Source organism: Somniosus microcephalus, chromosome 9, assembly GCF_052327205.1.
Source record: "Somniosus microcephalus isolate GS21.2 chromosome 9, FLI_Smic_1.0, whole genome shotgun sequence".
NCBI classification, from domain to species: Eukaryota; Metazoa; Chordata; class Chondrichthyes; order Squaliformes; family Somniosidae; genus Somniosus; species Somniosus microcephalus.
The window spans coordinates 226474770-226496165 of NC_140995.1; the positions used below are offsets into that span (position 1 = coordinate 226474770).

General features: G+C 47.9%; 1 protein-coding gene across 4 annotated transcripts in view; it reads right to left on the minus strand.

Moving 5' to 3' along the window:
* xdh (xanthine dehydrogenase) overlaps positions 1 to 21396 on the minus strand; it is a 194205-nt gene that overhangs the window by 87112 nt on the left and 85697 nt on the right. For all 4 annotated transcript variants that reach the window (XR_015079622.1, XM_085997953.1, XM_085997952.1 and 1 more), the window contains exons 8-12: positions 16936 to 16995; positions 15496 to 15576; positions 10060 to 10201; positions 8416 to 8508; positions 4845 to 4996 (exon numbers count right to left, since the gene is read on the minus strand). Coding sequence is in view for 3 of the 4 variants with exons in the window: in XM_085997953.1 (XP_085854079.1) it covers positions 4845 to 4996; positions 8416 to 8508; positions 10060 to 10201; positions 15496 to 15576; positions 16936 to 16995 (528 nt within the window). In the remaining variant the exon portion in view is untranslated. The remainder of the gene's footprint in view (positions 1 to 4844; positions 4997 to 8415; positions 8509 to 10059; positions 10202 to 15495; positions 15577 to 16935; positions 16996 to 21396) is intronic.

The following is a 21396-nucleotide window of genomic DNA, read 5'->3' on the forward strand; positions in this document are numbered from 1 at the left end:
CCACCACCTTCTCAAAGACCACCATCTTCTCAAGGCCCACCACCTTCTCAAAGACCACCACCTTCTCAAGGCCCACCACCTTCTCAAGGCCCACCACCTTCTCAAGGTCCACCACCTTCTCAAAGACCAGCACCTTCTCAAGGCCCATCACCTTCTCAAAGACCACGACCTTCTCAAGGCCCACCACCTTCTCAAAGACCACCACCTTCTCAAAGACCACCACCTTCTCAAGGCCCCCCACCTTAACAAAGACCAGCACCTTCCCAAGGTCCACCATCACCTTCTCAAGGCCCACCACCACCTTCTCAAAGACCACCACCTTCTCAAAGACCATCACCTTCTCAAAGACCACCACCTTCTCAAGGTCCACCATCACCTTCTCAAGGCCCATCACCTTCTCAAAGACCACCACCTTCTGAAGGCCCACCATCACCTTCTCAAGGTCCACCACCTTCTCAAAGACCATCACTTTCTCAAGGTCCACCACCACTTTCTCAAAGATCATCACCTTCTCAAAGACCACCACCTTCTATAAAAGTAAAAGCTTTTATAGATATGTGAAGAGAAAAAGATTGGTGAAGTCAAGCGTAGGTCCATTGCAGTCAGAATCAAGGGCATTTATAATGGGGAACAAAGAAATGGCAGACCAACTAAATATATATTTTGGTTCTGTCTTCACAAAGGAGGACACAAATAACCTCCCAGAGATGCCGGGAAACATAGGGTCTGATGAAAGGGAGGAACTGAAAGAAATCAGTATTTGTAGGGAAATGGTGTTAGTGAAATTGATGGGATTGAAGGCCGATAAATCCCCAGGGCCTGATAATCTACATCCTAGGGTACTTAAGGAAGTGGCCCTAGAAATAGTAGATGCATTGCTGATCATCTTCCAACATTCGCTGGAATCTGGAACAGTACCCATGGATTGGAGGGTAGCTAATGTTACCCCACTATTCAAAAAAGGTGGTAGAGAGAAAACGGGGAATTACAGACTGGTAAGCCTGACGTCGGTAGTAGGGAAAATGCTAGAGTCCATTATAAAAGATGTAATAGCAGAGCACTTGAAAAACAGTGACAGGATCAGACAAAGTCAACATGGATTCACAAAAGGTAAATCGTGCTTGACTAATCTACTGGAATTTTTTGAGGATGTAACTGGTAAAATAGATAAGGGAGAACCAGTGGATGTGGTGTATCTGGACTTTCAGAAGGCCTTCGATAAGGTCCCGCATAAGAGATTAGCGTGTAAAGTTAAGGCACATGGGATTGGGGGCAAGGTATTGACTTGGATAGAGAACTGGTTGGCAGACAGAAAGCAAAGAGTTGGAATAAACGGGTCCTTTTTCCGAGTGGCAGGCAGTGTCTAGTGGGGTACCGCAGGGATCGGTCCTTGGACCCCAGCTATTCACAATATATATTAATGATCTAGACAAGGGAACTAGATGTAATATCTCCAAATTTTCAGACGACACAAAGCTGTGTGGGCGTGTGTGCTGTGAGGAGGATGTCGAGAAACTCCAGGATGATTTGGACATGTTGGGTGATTGGGCAGAAACATGGCAGATGCAATATAACGTAGATAAATGTGAGGTTGTCCACTTTGGTGGCAAAAACAGGAAGGCAGATTATTATCTAAATGGCAATAGATTAGGAGAAGGGGAAGTGCAACGAGACCTGGGTGTCCTTGTGCACCAGTCGCTGAAGGTAAGCATGCAGGTGCAGCAGGCGGTTAAGAAGGCAAATGGTATGTTGGCCTTCATAGCGAGAGGGTTTGAGTACAGGAACAAGGATGTCTTGCTGCAGTTGTACAGGGCCTTGGTGAGACCACATCTGGAGTATTGTGTGCAGTTTTGGTCGCCTTATCTGAGGAAGGATGTTCTTGCCATGGAAGGAGTTCAGCGAAGATTCACCAGGCTGATACCTGGGATGGCAGGAATGATGTATGAGGAGAGATTGGGTCGATTGGGCTTGTACTCGCTGGAGTTTAGAAGAATGAGAGGTGATCTCATTGAAACTTATAAAATTCTGACAGGACTGGACAGACTAGATGCAGGATGTTCCCAATGGTCGGGGAGTCCAGAACCAGGGGACACAGTCTAAGGATAAAGGGTAGGCCATTTAGGACAGAAATGAGGAGGAATTTCTTCACCCAGAGAGTAGTGAACCTCTGGAACTCTCTACCACAGAAGGCGGTGGAGGCCAGTTCAATAAATATATTCAAGAAAGAGTTGGATATATTTCTTAAGGCTAAAGGGATCAAGGGGTATGGGGAGAAAGCAGGGACCGGGTACTGAATTTGGATGATCAGCCATGATCGCATTGAATGGCGGAGCAGGCTCGAGGGGCCGAATGGCCTACTCCTGCTCCTATCTTCTATGTTTCTATGTTTCTCAAAGACCATCACCTTCTCAAAGACCACCACTTTCTCAAGGCCCACCACCACTTTCTCAAAGACCATCACCTGCTCAAAGACCATCATCTTCTCAAAGACAATCACCTTCTCAAGGTCCACCACCACCTTTTCAAAGACCACCATCGCCTTCTCAAGGACCACCATCGCCTTCTCAAGGGCAACTAGGGACGGGCAATAAATGCCAGCCTTGCTAGTGATGTCCACATCTTGAGAGATAGCAAAATACTGCAGATGTTGGAAATCCGAAATAACAACAGAAAATGCTGGAAAAACTCAGCAAGTCAGGCAACATCCGTGGAGAGAAATTTGAGTTGACGTTTCGGGTTTGACCCTTCTTCAAAACTGGAGAGAAAAGGAACTAGATCGAAGGCAGGGCTGCGATCGGACAAAAGAATAAAAGAACCAAAAGAAGTAAAAGAGATTAGAAGCTAGACGAGATGGTAATAGGCTGTGATTAGGTGTAAAGTGTACTGGCAGGGCAAAAGATAGCTGCCAGGTGTGAGAGAGAAACAAAAGGAAAGGGGGGGGGGAAAGGAAAGGAGTGGAAAAATATAAGTGAAAATGAAATAGGGGCCGAGGTTATGATCTGAAATTGTTGAACTCGATATTGAGACCGGAAGGCTGCAGACTGCCTAATCGGAAGATGAGGTGCTGTTCCTCGAGTTTACGTTGAGCTTCCGTGGAACAGTACAAGAGGCCAAGGACGGTGAGGTCCGAGTGGGAATGGAGCGGTGAATTGAAATGACAGGCGACCGGAAGCTCGGGGTCACCCTTACGGACTGAACGGAGGTGTTCCGCAAAGCGGTCACCCAATCTGCGTTTGGTCTCCCCAATGTAGAGGAGACCGCATCGTGAGCAGCGAATACAGTATACTAGATTGCGAGAAGTACAAGTAAATCGCTGTTTCACCTGGAAGGGGTGTTTGGGGCCCTGGACAGTGGGGAGGGGGGAGGTATAGGGGCAGGTGTTACATCTCCTTCCCCTTCGCCTGGCACCTTCCCGTGCAAGCGGAGGAGATGTAACACATCCTATCACAGCCTATTACCATCTCGTCTAGCTTCTAATCTCTTTTACTTCTTTTGGTTCTTTTATTATTTTGTCCGATCGCAGCCCTGCCTTCGATCTAGTTCCTTTTCTCTCCAGTTTTGAAGAAGGGTCAAACCCGAAACGTCAACTCAAATTTCTCTCCACGGATGTTGCCTGACTTGCTGAGTTTTTCCAGCATTTTCTGTTGTTATTCCACATCTTGAGAATTCTGCGTTTTTTAAAATCTCTGTGCAACAACAGAAGACCATCGGCCCCACCAGGCCTATCCTCCCGACTATCCTCTTTCTTTAATTAAATGGCGGTGAGGCATTTTAGGGAAATAAAAATGCACACACACCTCATGGATGGAGGTGATTTGAGACAATCCACATCAGAGCGGTAATGAAATTCACATCAGGAACGTGGAGAGCTCCCTGGAATGTGTGAACTCTTGGACTATGGGGATTTTTAAGTACAATGCATAATGCATTCCCGACAAATCCCCTTGCCCGTGTGACTCTGGCGCAAGCTTAAATCCATTTATTGTAAGAAAGAAAGAATTTACATTTCTATAGCGCCTTTCACAACCTCAGGATGCCCCAAAGCACTTTCCAGCCAATGAAGTGCTTTTGAAGTGGAGTCACTGTTGCAATGTAGGAAACGAGGCAGCCAATTTGTGCACAGCAAGCTCCCACAAACAGCAATGTGATAATGACCAGATCATCAGTTTTCAGTGTTATTGGTTGTGGGATAAATATTCGGCAGGACACTGGGGAGAACTCCCCTGCTCTTCTTCAAATAGTGCGGTGAGATTTTTACACCCGGCCTGAGAGGGCAGAGCTGCCATGTTTCCTACAGTACAACAGTGACTACACTTCAAAAGTGCTGCATTGGCTGTAACGCGCTTTGGGACATCCTGAAGTTGTGAAAGACACTATAGAAATGCTTGTCTTTCTTTCAGGCAGTGCCTCGGTTTAATGTTTCATCCGAAGGACAGCACCTCCGACAGTGCAGCTCCCTCAGTACTGCACTGAAGGATCAGCCTAGATTACGTGCTCACGTTTCTGGAGTGAGACTTAGAACCCGGAACCTCTAGACCCAGAGGCGAGTGTGCTACTACTGAGCCAAGGCTGACATTCTAACCAGCTTAACGACTGCACTAAAATGGCGTGGGCGGGAATCCCTTCAAGGAGCAGAGCAAGTTAAATTTCTTACTAAAAGAAAATACTGCAGCTGCTGGAAATCTGAAATAAAAAGTTAAATTTCTTGGCTCATTGTAAATTGGAGCGGATTAATGGTAGGAGGCAGGTTTGGCGAAGAGCGGAGTGCTTCTGACACGTGTCACCTTTGTGTGATAACTCGTACGATAGCCGCCCCGCCCTCGGTCGGCGCGCAAAGTACTCACCGCAACATTCCGGATTTGATGGCCGGCAAACCAGCGCAGCTGCTCCAACACGGCCCTGAAAACCTCGGTCCTGTAACTGGGGAGCCTGTCTACGGCCTGCTTCAGCAGCTTCCCGATGTAGGTCAGGGTACACGCAGCCCCGAACAATATCCCTTCAAAGCGAGAAAGGTATACATATATTTTAAAAATAACAACAACTTGCATTTATATAGCGCCTTTTAATATAGCAAAACGTCCCAAGGCACTTTACAGGAGTGTAATCAAACAAAATTTGACACCGAGCCACATAAGGAGATATTAGGACAGATGATCAAAAGCTTGGTCACAGAGGTAGGTTTTAAGGAGCGTCTTAAAAGGAGGAAAGAGAGGTAGAGAGGCGGAGAGGTTTAGGGAGGGAATTCCAGAGCTGAGGGCCCAGGCAGCTGAAAGCACGGCCACCAATGGTGGAGCGATTAAAATCAGGGATACGCAAGAGGGCAGAATAGGAGGAGCGCAGAGGTCTCGGAGGGTTGTGGGGCTGGAGGAGGTTGGAGAGATAGGGAGGGGCGAGGCCAGGGAGGGATTTGAAAACAAGGATAAGAATTTTAAAATCGAGGTTTTCCCGGACCAGGAGCCAATGTTGGTCCGCGGATACAGCAACAATCTGACACCACGTGGCGGGTGGGGGGCGTGTGGGAGGAACCCATCCAAGTTAAAATGCGCATGGCCGCGGGCACATTTTTGGCTCCCAGTGAAGAGTTTTGCATATCGGGACACCGCACCTGGACTCCGTGAGGCAACAGCTTTCCGTCCGTTTAAATTGTGAACATTTATTCTGTAGCTTCGTAGATGTTGCAGCACAGAAGAATTTGCCCTGTGGTGCTGGAACCGTTGTCTGCTCTAATGCTTCTATTTGTCCGCTCTATTCCCCAAACCCTTTTATAATCTTCCTTTTCAGATAGAATCATCGAACGGTTACAGCACAGACGGAGGCCATTTGGCCCGTTGAGCCCGTGCCAGCTCTCTGCAAGAGCACTTCAGCTAGTCCCACTCCCCCACCCTTTCCCCGTAGCCCTGCAAATTTTTTTCCTTCAGCTACTTATCCAACACCCTTTTGAAAGCCACGATTGAGTCTGCCTCCACCACCCTTTCAGGCAGTGCATTCCAGATCCTAAACACTCGCTGCATAAAAAAGGTTTTCCTCATGTCGCCTTTGGTTCTTCTGCCAATCACCTTAAATCTGTGCCCTCTGGTTCTCGACCCTTCCGTCAGTGGGAACAGTTTCTCTCTATCTACTCTGTCTAGACCCCTCATGATTTTGAACGCCTCTATCAAATCTCCTCTCAACCTTCTCTGCTCTAAGATAAACAGCCCTAGCTTCTCCAGTCTATCCACGTAACTGAAGTCCCTCATCCCTGGAACCATTCTTGTAAATCTTTTTTGCACCCTCTCTGAGACCTTCACATCCTTCCTAAAGTGCGGTGCCCAGAATTAGATACAATACTCCAGTTGAGGCCGAAACAATGTTTTATAAAGGTTCATCATAACTTCCTAGCTTTTGTACTCGATGCCTCTATTTATGAAGCCCAGGATCCCGTATGCTTTTTTAACTGCCCTGCCACCTTCAATGATTTGTGCACATACACCCCCAGGTCTCTCTGTTCATGCACCCTCTTTAGAATTGTACCCTTTAATTTATATTGCCTCTTCTCGTTCTTCCTACCAACATGCATCACTTGGCACTTTTCTGCATTAAATTTCATCTGCCACGTGTCCACCAGCCTGTCTATGTTCTTTTGAAGTCTATCACTATCCTCCTCACTGTTCAATATCCTTCCAAGTTCAGTGTCATCTGCAAATTTTGAAATTGTGCCCTGTACACCCAAGTCTAAGTCATTAATATATATCAAGAAAAGCAGTGATCCTAGTACCGACCCCTGGGGAACACCACTGTATACCTTCCTCCAGTGCGATAAACAACTGTTCACCACTACTCTGTTTCCTGTCACTTAGCCAATTTTGTATCTATGCTGCCACTGTCCCTTTTATTCCATGGGTTTCAACTTTGCTGGCAAGCCAATTATGTGGCATTTTATCAAACGCCTTTTGGAAGTCCATGTACACCACATCAACTGCATTGCCCTCATCAACCCTCTGTTACCGCATCGAAAAACTCAATCAAATTAGTTAAACACGATTTGCCTTTAACAAATCCATGCTGGCTTTCCTTAACTAATCCGCACTTGTCCAAGTGACTGTTAATTTTGTCCCAGATTATTGTTTCTAAAAGCTTCCCCACTACCGATGTTAAACTGACTGGCCTGTAGTTGCTGGGTTTATCCTTACACCCTTTTTTGAACAAGGGTGTAACATTTGCAATTCTCCAATCCTCTGGCACCACCCTCGTATCCAAGGAGATTATGGCCAGTGCCTCTGCAATTTCCACCTTTACTTCCCTCAGCATCCTAGGGTGCATCCCATCCGGTCCTGCTGACTTATCTATTTTAAGTACAGCCAGCCTTTCTAGTACCTCCTCTTTATCAATTTTTATCCCATCGAGTATCTCAACTACCTCCTCTTTCACCATGACTTTGGCAGCATCTTTTTCCTTAGTAAAGACAGATGCAAAGTACTCATTTGGTACCTCAGCCATGCCTTCCTGCCTACTATATTAGTGGTAGAAATGTGGAACTCTCTCCCTCAAAAGACTATCGATCCTGGGGGACAATTGGTGCTTTCATGACTGAGATTGATAGATTTTTGTTGGGTAAGGGTTTCAAGGGATACGGACCAAAGGCGGGTAAATGGAGATGGGGTACACATCATCCATAATCTCACTGAATGGCGGAAATGGCTCGAGGGGCTGAATGGCCTCCTTCTGTTCCTATGCTGCCTTTCTAAACGTTACGGTCTCTGCCTCAATAGCCACTTGTGGTAGATCACCCCATATCGCTTGTGTGAACAAAAACGGGATATCAATTCATCTTGGGCAGAAACACAATGTGGGCGACAGCGAATCGGCTGTCCGTTATACACTCCGCCCCATTTTCTTTTCCTGCCAAGAGTGTGAGATCCTTCTGGTACAATGGCAGCCAGAGTATATCAGCAGGAGGGTCATTAGACCTCCACGGAACCAGGCCCAATATGTCATTGACCAGGCCACCCACTCATGTCCTTTAGGGAAGGTAACCTGCCGTCCTTACCCAAACTGACCTATATACGACTCCAGTCCCACACCGACGGGGTTGATGCTTAACTGCTCACTGAAGTGACCTAGAGAGCCACTCAGTTGTACCAAAGCCATTACCAGCGGGTCAAGAAGACAACAGCCCACCACCACCACCACCTTTGCCGGGCCACAAGGGATGGCCAATAAGTTCCGGCCTTGCCAGCCACACCCGCACCCCGAGAATGAATTTTCAAAAATCGTTATGCTGAGGCAGGGAACCTTCCCCTTGCGAAAGAAAAGTTGGACAACTTTAGAACGCCGGCTGTCAGTGGGCGGGCCTTCCCAACAGCAGTGCAGACTCCTAAAATCCCCCCTAATACTATAAATATAACGATCGAGGACTTACGGCTTAGCCTCACCTACCAGTATCTGTGCACCGGGTGAGATTCAGCTGTGGAATATGAGCTGGAGCCAAGATAACTGGGTACAACATGTTCTTCAACTTCATTTCGATGCCTGCACAGATCAGAGAGATAGTAAACAGTTTCCCTTCCCCCTCGGCGTCCCCCAGCCACGCCACCAATGCCCCCTCAGAATCCCTCCATTTTGTACCCAATGGTTACCGTGGTAACTCGGTCTGACTAGAAGACACAAAGGGGGTGGGGGTGTGGGAGGGGGTATTTCCTCGGGCCTTCTCCCGCATCTCCGCAATTTCTACGGAAACCCCATTTACGAGCTCAAACAGGGGTTTCTGGCCAAGGTTACAGCGGCAAAATGGGAGAAGCCTCGCGGAAATATTGGTGCACAAGCGCTTAACCTACTCATCATTGTCAGCCACTCCCAGCCCAACTATGGCATGGCTCAGCTGTAAGGGGCAAGTCCTCGATCCGAGAGTGCTGGATTGTGCATTCACCCCTGTAGAGTAAAGCTCCCTAAACGTACGTCAACTGTGGCATCAGAATAGCACTGCCCCTCCCTTCACCTCCCCTCACCTGCCCCTCCCCTCCCCCCACCACCCCTCACCTCCCCCACCTCCCCCCACCTGCCCCTCCCACCACTCACCTCCCCTCCCCCCCACCTCCCCCACCTGCCCCGCCCCTCCCCCCACCACCCCTCACCGCCCCCCCCACCTGCCCCTCCCCCTCCCCGACCTCCCTCTCCACCACCTCCCCCTCCCACCCCTCACCTCCCCCTGCTCCATCTCCCCCCCCACCTGCCCCTCTATTCCCCTCCCCTCCCCCCACTTCCCCCCACCTCCTCCCCCCCACCTGCCCCTCCCCTCCCCCACCTGCCCCTCCATTCCGCTCCCCTCCCCCTCCCCTCCCCTCCCCTCCCCCCACCTTCCCCCCCACCTGCCCCTCCACTCCGCTCCCCTCCCTCCATCTGCCCCCACCTATCTCCTCCCCCCACCACCCCACATCCCCCTCCGCTAACCATCACAGCATCTCCATCCCCCATAGGAGCCAGCAGTTTGGCCCTTGAACTAGACTGCCAATTTGTGCTGCATTATCGGACTTGAACCCACCAATATAGTGTGCATTAGTGTGGTGGTTATGTTACTGGACTAGTAATCCAGTATAGAATGTGAGTTCAAATCCCACGTTGGCAGTTTGAGAATTTGAATTTAGATCAGGAAAAAGTGACCATGAAGCTGTCGGGTTGTCGTTAAAAACCCCAACTGGTTTACTAAGGTCCTTTAGGGAAAGAAACCTGTCGTCCTCACTCCGGTCTGGCCTATGTGTGACTCCAGTCCCACATCACCGGGGCCGAATCTTAACTGCTCTCTGAAGTGGCCCCGCAAGTTTCTTGGTTGGATCAAATAAAGGACAACTAGAGATGGACAATATATGTCGGCCTTGTCAGGGATGCCCACAACCTGCGAATGAATTTAAAATGTTGATGTTGGCCCAAATTTATTCCACTCAGACTCTTACAGCGAGGAATAAACACACAATGAACAGCTCCATTCATTCCACTTCTCACTGCCAACTCAGCACTATAACCAGACCCTCTCTCACTACACTGTGGGAGGGTGGGGCATTATCCAGTCTAAGGTCTGCATCTTACCCACTTCGGTGTTGCCAACCACAAGCTTGGCCTCAGGGTACCTGGCCTTTAAGATCAATAGTTCGTCCAACGTCGTTGGCTGAATCCAGGTGACGCGCTCCCCTTTAAAGAGCAGTGTCTTCTGAGGCAATTCTGGAAGCAACTGCAGAACAAAGGGGGAAAAAGTGATCTGTTTAACGATGGTCGATTTTCCTTTCTGGGACTCTGCTAGTTGAGTGTACACAATCTTCCTGGCCTGAGTCGTGTAGGCTCGGGTGTCCTCCCATGGCCTTGCACTGGAATTGGGGGGCATTGGGGAGGAGAGATAGCAGGATTGTAGCTTCAGCCCTGAAAGGCCACAACTGTGCTTTTGGAGAATGGGAACGGTAGCACAGTGGTTATGTTACTGGATTAGTAATCCTAGTTAGAACTGGACTAATAATCGAGGAGGCATAAGTTCAAATCCCACCATAGCAGCTGGGGAATTTAACTTCAGTTAATTAAATAAATCTGGACTAAAAAGCTAGTATATAGTAATAGTGACCATAAAACTACCAGATTGTTGTAAAAACCCATGTTCACTAATGTACTTTAGGGAAGGAAATCTGCTGTCCTTACCTGGTCTGGCCTATATGTGACTCCAGACCCACAGCAATGTGGTTGATTCTTAACTGCCCTCTGAAATGGCCTAGCAAGCGACACAGTTGTATAAGGCAGATCACCAGCACCTTCTCAAGGGCAATTAGGGACGGGCAATAAATGCTGGCCTTGCCAGCGATGCCCACATCCCGTGAATGAATTAAAAAGAATGAGTTCAAATCCCACCATGGCAGCTGGGGAATTTAAATTCAGTTAATTAATTAAATCTGGAACAATAATAAAAATGCTAGTATCAGTCATGGTGGAACTACTGGAGTGTTGTAAAAGCTGGTTCACTAGTGTCCTTTAGGGAAGGAAACCTAGGGGTAGATTTTCCCGAAGAAGGCGGGACTTCAACTTTCGGGTTTTTGACCCACCTACATCGATGTCCGGCCAATCCGCGCGATTTTCCCTTGATTGACCTTGTTCAGCGGGCTCAGCAGGCCAATTAAGGGCCACCCGGCAACAGGTGACGTCACAGACTGCAATTTCATCTGTCAAGATTTCTTGACAGATGAAATATCAGTGTTTGAAGCTGTTTCAAGCTGTGAAACACTGACAGTTTGAGTTCTAACATGAGTCCTTCAGCACAGACTCAGTTAGAACTCTCAGCAGCACTCAAAGCTGAAGGCTGTCACTTTTCACAGATCGCAGCCGTTCAGCTTTAAGTTCCGGCTGAGTGATGGGCTCCCGACGGCTACAAGAAGAAAGGCTGTTAAGGTAAGTACAGGTAAGTAAAAGTTCTTTACACAATTTAGACACACCAAACACACTTACCTTTGCACTCATGCACCCATCACTCACCTGAGCACCGACATCGCGACCCCTCCAACTCCTTCAACCCGACGGCCCGCCTGCTCAACCTGGCGTGGTTTGGAGCCGTCGGGAAACCCACACGAAACCCCTCAAAATAGGGATTAGGCTAAAAACTGCCTGTTAACTACCTGCCTGTTAACCCGCCGCCCCTGAAAGTTGCGTGGGGCGGGGTTTTGGGCGGGATGGTGTCGGGACCCCCAAATTTGGGATTTTACCCCCCCATACGCCTGAAACCTTGCCCAACGGCTTGGGGAAAATCGGGGCCCTACTGTCTGTACCCAGTCTGGCCCTATATGTGACACCAGACCCACAATATTGTGGTTGACTCTTAACTGCCCCTCTGAAATGACCTAGCAAGTCACTCAGCGGTTCAAGGAGGCAGCTCACCACCACCTCCTCAAAGGCAATTAGGGATGGTCAATAAATGCTGGCTTTGCTGGCGATGCCCACAAAAAAGCAGCAGCTGCAAAGTCCCAAATACACCAAAGATTGCCCCATAACAGGAAGGAAATTCCTCCTTCTTGCTTCGGGATACTCCCACTACCCCAGTAGAATCTCTGGGCTTCAGAGGATATCAGTGCAAATCCCAGCGCCAGTTTTATTTGGGGGTGCCCCTTGACTTGGCGCTCTGTGGGTGCGGAGAGCGGAAAGTAGGGTGAGAGGCCAGGTATGCCCCTCTCCCACCTCATCGCAGAGCCTGTACCAGGCCTGTATCTACCCTAGAATTTGGTCCTGGGAAGTAGCGCAAAAACACGGTCATAGCAAATCTGCAGTCTGTTCTACGCCTCGCCCGATTTCCTTTTCCATTGAAGAAAAGCCGAATAAGGTGCAAAACGGGCTGCCGATTCACTATCTCCCGTTTTGCGCTCCCTCCAAGATCAATCCTTCCTTGGCAAGTAAAATCAAGGAAAACCCAAAGATGTTTTAGAAACATATTTAGAGCATGAGAATAACTAAAGAAAGAGTAGGGCTATTAGAGACCTAAAAGGAAGCTTGTGTGTGGAGGCGGAAGATGTGGGTATGGTTCTTAATGAATACTTTGCGCCTGTCTTCACAAAAGAGAGGGACAATGCAGACATTGTAGTTAAGGAGGAGTGTGAAATATTAGATGAGATAAACATAGTGAAAGAGGAAGTGTTAAGGGGATTAGCATCTTTGAAAGTAGATAAATCTCCAGGCCCGGATGAAATGTATCCCAGGTTGTTAAGAGAAGCAAGGAAGGAAATAGAGGAGGCTCTGACCATTATTTTCCAATCCTCTCTGGCTACAGGTGTGGTGCCGGAGGACTGGATGACTGCTAACGTTGTACCATTGTTTAAAAAGGGAGAAAGAGATAGATGGAGTAATTACAGGCCAGTCAGCCTAAGCTCAGTGGTGGGCAAATTGTTGGAAAAAATTCTGAGGGACAGAATTAATTGTCATTTAGAAAGGCACGGATTAATCAAGGACAGTCGGCATGGATTTGTTATGGGAAGGTCGTGTCTGACTAATTTGATTGAATTATTTGAGGAGGTAACGAGGAGTGTTGATGAGGGTAGTGCGTTTGATGTAGTCTACATAGATTTTAGCAAGACTTTTGACAAGGTCCCACATGGCAGACTAGTCAGAAAAGAAAAAGCCAAGGGATCCAGGGCAAAGTGACAAGTTGGATCCAAAATTGGCTCAGTGGCAGGAAGCAAAAGGTAATGGTAGACGGGTGTTTTTGTGACTGGAAGGCTGTTTCCAGTGGGGTTCTGCAGGGCTCAGAACAAGGTCCCTTGCTTTTTGTGCTATACATCAATGATTTAGACTTCAATGTAGGAAGTATGATTAAGAAGTTTGCAGATGATACAATTGGCCATGTGGTTGATAGTGAGGAAAAATGCTGTAGACTGCAGGAGATATCAATGGACTGGTCAGGTGGACAGAACAGTGGCAAATGGAATTCAATCCGGAGAATTGCGCGGTAATGCATTTGGGGAGGGCTAACAAGGCAAGGAAATACACAATAAATGGTAGGATACTGAGAGGTGTAGAGGAACAGAGGGATCTTGGAGTGCATGTCCACAGATCCCTGAAGATAGTAGGACAGGTAGATAAGGTGGTTAAGAAGGCATACAGGGCACTTTCCTTTATTAGCCGAGGCATAGAATATAAGAGCAAGGAGGTTATGCTTGAACTGTATAAAACACTAGTTAGGCCACAGCTAGAGTATTGCGTACAGTTCTGGTCACCACATTATAGGAAAGATGTGATTGCACTAGAGAGAGAGGGTACAGAGGAGATTTACGAGGATGTTGCCAGGACTGGGGAATTGTAGCTATGAGGAAAGACTGGATAGATTGGGGTTGTTTCCTTTGGAACAGAGGAGGCTGAGCGGAGACCTTATTGAGGTGTATAAAATTATGAGGGGCCTAGATAGAGTGGATAGAAAGGGCCTATTTCCCTTAGCGGAAGAGTCAATAACCAGGGGACACAGATTTAAAGTAATTGGTAGAAGGATTAGAGGGGAGTTGAGAGAACCTTTTCACCCAGAAGGCGGTGGGGGTCTGGAACTCGCTGCCTGAAAGGGTGGTAGAGGCAGAAACCTTCATCACATTTAAAAAGTACTTGGATATGCTCCTATCTTCTATGTTTCTATGTTTCTATGCTACGGATCAAGAGCTGGAAAGTGGGATTAGGGTGGATAGCTCTTTGTCAGCCAGCGCAGACGCGATGGGTCAAATGGGCTATGATTCTATGATTCTGATGCCCAGAATTGGGCACAATGCTGCAGCTGAGGCCTGCTGTGATTTATAAAGATTTGGCTGAACTCCCTTCTTTGACTGTAAGGCCCAAAAGTGGCAGACGCCCACATATGAGTGAGAAGGCTGCTCGTGCCGCCACCAAGCACTGTAATCGGCTCATGCCAGATGCCCACGGTTGGGAGGAGGGGGGTAGTGATGGGGTGGGGTTGGGGGTGGGGGGTGAGAGAGTTTGCTCTTCGCTGCAACTGCAGGACGCTCAATTCCGAGGTTCAACTAAGAGGAAATGGGGGTGCAGAGACCCCATTGGGCGGGTGGACCTAAGCTGTTTTACTGCAGTTTGTTTTAAGTTGCATCTGCTGGAAAACTGCTCAAAAGGATTACATCGGATTACATCGGATATACAGCACAGAAACAGGCCATTCGACCCAACCAGTCCATGCTGGCGTTTATGCTCCACTCGAGCCTCCTCCCGTCTTTCCTCATCTAACTCTATCAGCATAACCCTCTATTCCCTTCTCCCTCATAATCTAGCCTCCCCTTAAATGCATCTATACTATTTGCTTCAACCACTCCCTGTGGTAGAGTTCGACATTCTCACCACTCTCTGGGTAAAGAAGTTTCTTCTGAATTCCCTGTTTGATTTCCTGCTGACTATCTTATATTGATGGCCTCTAGTTTTGTCAGGGAGAAACAAAATGGAAGCCTGTCCATAGATGGATTAAAGGGGCTACAACAACAGCAACAATTTGCAGTTATTTTGCATCTATAACGTAGTAAAAAATCCCATGGCGCGTCACAATTTGAGCGATTATCAAACAAAATTTGACACCGAGCCACATAAGGCGATATTAAAACAGGTAAGAGCTAGGTTTTAAGGAGCATCTTAAAGGAGGAGAGAGAGGTAGAGAGGCGGGGTGGTTTGGGAGGGAATTCCAGAGCTTAAGGCCTCGGCAGCTGAAGGCACGGCTGCTAATGGTGGAGTGAAGAAAATTGGGAAGGCGCAAGAGGCCAGAGTTGGAGGAGCGCAGAGATCTCGGGGGGGGGGGGGGGCAGAGGAGGTTACAGAGATAGGAAGCGGCGAGGCCATGGAGGAATTTGAAAACAAGGACGAGAAATTTAAAATCGAGGCGTTGCCAGACTGGAAGCCAATGTGGGTCAACGAGCATGAGGGTGGGGGGGGGGGGGGGGGGGGGGGGATGGTTAATCTGCGGCGCTCCGCTTCAGCAATAGGGTCGTGGCTTCCTGTAGGGGAAAGGTTACATTTACCTGCACCTACCAGGAGTTCTGGGGGGAAGATCGGCTCCTGAGTGGGGTCCAGAGGCTTAAACTCCGATGGCTCAAAGAGTCTGGGTGATATCTGAAATAAGCAGCAAGCGTTTATTTGTCACTCCCAGAATGCACTTTGACCAGTGATCTTGACGTCATACCGTGAGCAATTTTTACCTGTAAACAATCTTTCAATCATATAAGTGGACACTGTCTTCGTGAAAAAATAGTGTGACGACATTTCTTTGGGTGGGTGGGGGGGTGGGGGGAGGGGGGTGGAGGTTGTTGGTTGGAGAAGGGCCAGCAGAGCCACGGACCAACTTCATCGCAATGGCGTTACGTGTAAGCGAGGAGGTGATGCACTCCAGCTGTAGCTTGCACAGTCACGTCACGTGCTAGTAGACAAAATGGTGATGGGTTCGATGAAATCTTTTATTTTGGTTAGGGGCGGTGGCCCTTTAAAGATGTCAATGATTAACAGAATGCAGCATTGTGACCAGTCGCATGATGTCATCGTGACTGATGAACAAATGAACCAAAAAGGGGGTGGGGTTTAATCAAACACTCACTGTGAAGACACTAGCCCTTTAAGAACCAATCCACAGTTTAATTTGCTCGGTAAAGTGGTTTATTATTGTCCAATCTAAGGTCCCATGGATCAAGCCTACTTCAATATTGATGGCAAATACACATCCAAAAATCACAGTTAAATATGAGGCAATGTGGAGAAGGTAGTGCAGTCGTTATGTTACTAAACTAGGAATCCAGAGTATCAAATCAAATCCTACCATGGCAGTTTGAGAATTTGCAATCAGTTCTGAAAATATTTTATGCACCAAGTTATAACGATCTGGAACGCACTGCCTGGAAGGGCGGTGGAAGCAGATTCAATAGCAACCTTCAAAAGGTGCAATTGGATAAACACTTGAATGGGAGAAGATTGCTAAGCTATGGGGAAAGAGCAGGGGAGTGGAACTATGGATAGCTCTACCAAAGAGCCGGCACAGACACGATGGGCTGAATGGCCTCTTTCTGTGCTGTGTGATTCTATGATTTTATAGTCAGATGGCTGCGGTTGGACCTTTTTTAACTGAAGCCCCTCCTATCAAGGTCAGTTTTCTAATGGTAGCTCACAAATTCAGTTTCACAACTTGCCATGGTGGGACGTAAGCTCCGGGCATCGAGGTTGCTAGTCCAGTTCTATAATTACAAGTCTACCATATCCATTTGTGTATACATGCACAAAAAAACACACACACACACACACACACACTATAACTACCAATCTACCATCGTACACACGCACACACAACACACACACGCAATGATACATACACACACACACGCATGGAAAGAAACACGCACAAACACATGCAGACAAACAAACACATATGTACAGAAGTAACATCAGCAAACTGATTTGGGGATAATCAGAGGTATTAACACTTGCTTGACTCTGTTTCTTGCAGCAGCCATTTTCTCTCCCACTCCCACCACAACAGCTTGATGGCTGAATGGAAAAAAAAAAATCGAACGTGTGTTTAGCATACAGCAATCCAGGTTCCAACAATCGCCGTGATCAACAACAACAACAACTTGTATTTATATAGCGCCTTTAACGTAGTAAAACATCCCAAGGCGCTTCACAAGACAAAAATTTGACATCGAGCCACTTAAGGATTTAGGGCAGAGGACCAAAAGCTTGGTCAAAGAGGCAGGTTTTCAGGAGCGTCTTAAAGGAGGAGAGAGAGGTAGCGAGGCGGAGAGGTTTAGCGAGGGAGTTCCAGAGCTTGAGGCCTAGGCAGCTGAAGGCGATTATAATCAGGGATGCTCAAACAGCCTTGTGAAACTGTGATAGTATAAGTATTGAGTCCAAACGTATAGCGGGGGGGTGTGGGGAGGAGTGAAGTTCTGCTGGGATCCGCTGGGATCCTCCAGCTCATCATCGGCATAAGAGCCACAGAAAAGCCTGGAATAACGGGAGTAAACTTGTTGATCTGGGGATTCTGCAGACCTTCCACCAACGATACAGCAGACAAGCGGGAGAATCCCTGGTGATGTTCAAACCCCACCCCTGCCCCAAGATTACACCCCAAGACACTCGTGTATGAATACGGAATTCTCCTTATCCTTGGTACATGGATTGAATATACACTCTATCAGATTGACACTCAGGCTATAAACCAATGGACAGTTTATTTAGCATGAAACAGGTAAATGAACAGTACTGAGTAAATACACTAATTATAAATATACAGCCTGCACTTGAATGTGGGGATAAATTCAAAACTAATCTACAGAAATAATATTTCAGTGAGTGTGTGGTCATTCTATGGAACAGACTCCCTAGGGAGACGCTGGAAGCAGTTAGTATTGTTTCGTTCAAAGGCAAATTAGATAGATTTATTTAAAAAAATAACATTTTGAGATACAGTATTTGAGTAATTTGAGACATGACATGGTGAGTGCAGCGTGCTCGGGAGGAACAGGTGACTTTGGACCTCTGGTTCTCAAAGCTCTCCACCACTGGGGGTTTTCCCCTCCTCATGTCTGGGTCTGTTGTAAACTAATTGATAGAAATTGATTATCATGATTAGTCAACAGCTCCATGAGTGTTGTATCATGTGACTACTAGAAGGTGAACTAGATGGACGTTGGTCTTTTTTTCATCTAGTAATTCTGATGTTCCTAACATCCTCCTGAAACAGTTAAACCAACAAAGTTAAACCATCAGATTGATCCTTGAAATATGGTCTCTCACTTTTTATGTGGTAAAATGTTACAATGGAACCAGATTAGCTGAGTCTCTCTGCCGGCTTTAGACTATCTGGTGATCTGGGAGCAGGCAGCCCAATATAAACCTGAAACTGGATATCCATGAAAGGGTTATAATGAATCATTGACTGTAAGAGCCCTGGGATTTATATACATCAGGTACACCAGACAAATCCTTAACCCTTCACCGTCTGCGATCTATGGCCCAGTTTATGCCTATTATCGAAGAAGTCAGATAACAAAGTCATGAAGTAACAATTACACAGAATTATATAGAATTCACAGCACAGAAACAGGCCATTATGCCCAACTGGTCCATGTCGGTGTTTATGCTCCACTCGAGCCTCATTCCATCCTACTTCATCTCACTCTATCAACATATCCTTCTATTCCTTTCTCCTTCATGTACTTATCTAGCTTCCCCTTAAATGCATCTCTTATTCGCCTCAACCACTCCATATGGTAGCGAGTTCCACATTCGTACCACTCTCTGGATAAAGAAGTTTCTCCTGAATTCCTTATTGAATTTATTAGTGATTATCTTATATTTATGGCCCCTAGTTTTGGATTCCCCCACAAGCGGAAACTTCTTCTCTAAGTCTACCCTATCGAACCCTTTCATAATTTTAAAGACCTCTATCAGCTCAGTCTTCTCTTTTCCAGAGAAAAGAGCCCTAGGCTGCTCTGCCTTGTCTGATAGTTATAACCTCTCAGTTCTGATGTCATCCTTTTATTATTTATTAACCTTGGAATCGTAGTTAGCAACCATCAAGAGATTCTTGGCAGATATTTTGACACTAAAGTTCAGCCTTCACTCCTTAGGTGAGACTTAAGCCAACGAGTCTCGATAGAGCTACCAGTATAGAAGCTGAGTTTACCCAGGGGCAGGTTTTCCAAGGGGGTTTCTGCCACACTACCAGTGAACTTACAGCGACGGAGTGGGAGCAGCTCCGAGTAATTTCCTGGCCACTTACATAGGTAAAGAAACCTCCTTATTTCTATCGACCAATCTGAGTGACCTTTCTGAGGTCAGTCCTTCTGGCATCGCTCACCTCACACTGACCTATTGGTATCCTTGAAGACCTCCAAATCAATGAAGCTCTGGCACCTAGACATGCCAGGTCACTCATTTACTCCCTAGCTTTCCTGACAATGGGGTCACATAGAGGTCCAGATATTAAACGACATCTTTATGTCCCCCTGCTCGAGCAGCCTCTGGGCCTGTGATCTTGATGGCTTCTCTTCTAGTGTTGGTAAGGAATAGGTTGCTTGTGTAAACCTTCATGTGGTGCCAGCCATGGTTGTGGGCTCAAGCCCCAACCCAGAAACTTGAGCACAAAATCTAGGCTGACAATCCAGTGCAGTGCTGAGGGAGTGCTGCAATGTCCAGAGGGGCCATCTTTCAGATGAGATGTTAAACCCAGGCTCCGACTGCCCTCTCAGGTGGATGTAAAAGATCCCACAGCACTATTTTGAAGCAGAGCATTACTCCTATTATTGCAAAGAGGAGACTAAGGGATGTCTATAAAGTTATGCAGCATCAGCAGTGGGTGGGGGCGGAGCAGCGCGGCAGAGCGACTACAAGAGGCCCCGGAGGCTCAGGTAGGCCTCAGTGCGGCATCGGCAGCGGGTGGAGGCGGAGCAGCGCGGCAGAGTGACTACAAGAGGCCCCGGAGGCTCAGGTAGGCCTCAGTGCGGCATCGGCAGCGGGTGGAGGCGGAGCAGCGCGGCAGAGTGACTACAAGAGGCCCCGGAGGCTCAGGTAGGCCTCAGTGCGGCATCGGCAGCGGGTGGAGGTGGAGCAGCGCGGCAGAGCGACTGCAAGAGGCCCCGGAGGCTCAGGTAGGCCTCAGTGCGGCATCGGCAGCGGGTGGAGGCGGAGCAGCGTGGCAGAGCGACTGCAAGAGGCCCCGGAGGCTCAGGTAGGCCTCAGTGCGGCATCGGCAGCGGGTGGAGGCGGAGCAGCGCGGCAGAGCGACTACAAGAGGCCCCGGAGGCTCAGGTAGGCCTCAGTGCGGCAGCGGCAGCGGGTGGAGGCGGAGCAGCGCGGCAGAGCGACTACAAGAGGCCCCGGAGGCTCAGGTAGGTGTACCAATCTCCAATCTCAGGCAAGGAGAGAGGTAAAAAGTATTCAAGGTGTGACGTCACCATAAAACAGGTAGGTGATTGGTTGGAGTATTTCTCTCATTTTAAAACTTTAAGGCTATGGTTTATAGTGTTTAAGGTTGCTGTGGTGTACCAAGGCCTTTCTGGTGCAGAGTGACTGTTGGTAAACCATTTAACTGGTGTAACTAGAGGGATTGATTTAAGTTAAATCTAATTAATTAAAGGGGATACTAGCATCTAAAATCGGGCAGAGGGTGTCCATAACTAACAATAAAAAATTTAATTAATTACATAGAATGGAGCAGGTGATGTGTTACTGTTGCGAGATGTGGGAGCCAATGAACCCCTTTGAGGCTCACGGTGATTACGTCTGTGACAAGTGTCTGCTGCTACAGGAACTCCAGCTCCGTGTTGATGAGCTGGAGTCTGAGCTTCAACACTGCGACACGTCAGGGAGGGGGAGAAGTACCTGGACTCTGTGTATCAGGAGGTGGTCACACCTATGAAGTTAAGTAATTCAGATGTAGCCCATGGTCAGGGACAGGACGGTGTGACTACGGGTAAGGCAGGTATGGGGATCCAGGAGGTAGAGCTGGAGGAGCCGCAGCCCTTGCTCTTGACCAACAGGTTCGAGGTTCTTACTCCCTGTGGGGACAGGAGCAGGGACTGCAGGGAGGATGAGCAACCTGGCCACAGCACCGTGGAACGGGGGGGCCATTCAAGAGGGGGGAGTAAATAGAAATGTTGTAGTGGTAGGGGATAGTATCGTTAGGGGGATAGACAGAGTTCTTTGCAGCCGAGAGCGAGAGTCCCGAAGGCTGTGTTGCCTGCCCGGTGCCAGGGTTAAGGACATCTCCTCTGGACTGGAGAGAAACTTGGAGTGGGAGGGGGAGGATCCAGTTGTCGTGGTCCATGTTGGTACCAACGATATAGATAGGACAAGGAAGGAGGTTCTGCTGAGGGAGTTTGAGCAGCTACGGGCCAAATTAAAAAGCAGAACCACAAGGGTAATAATCTCTGGATTATTACC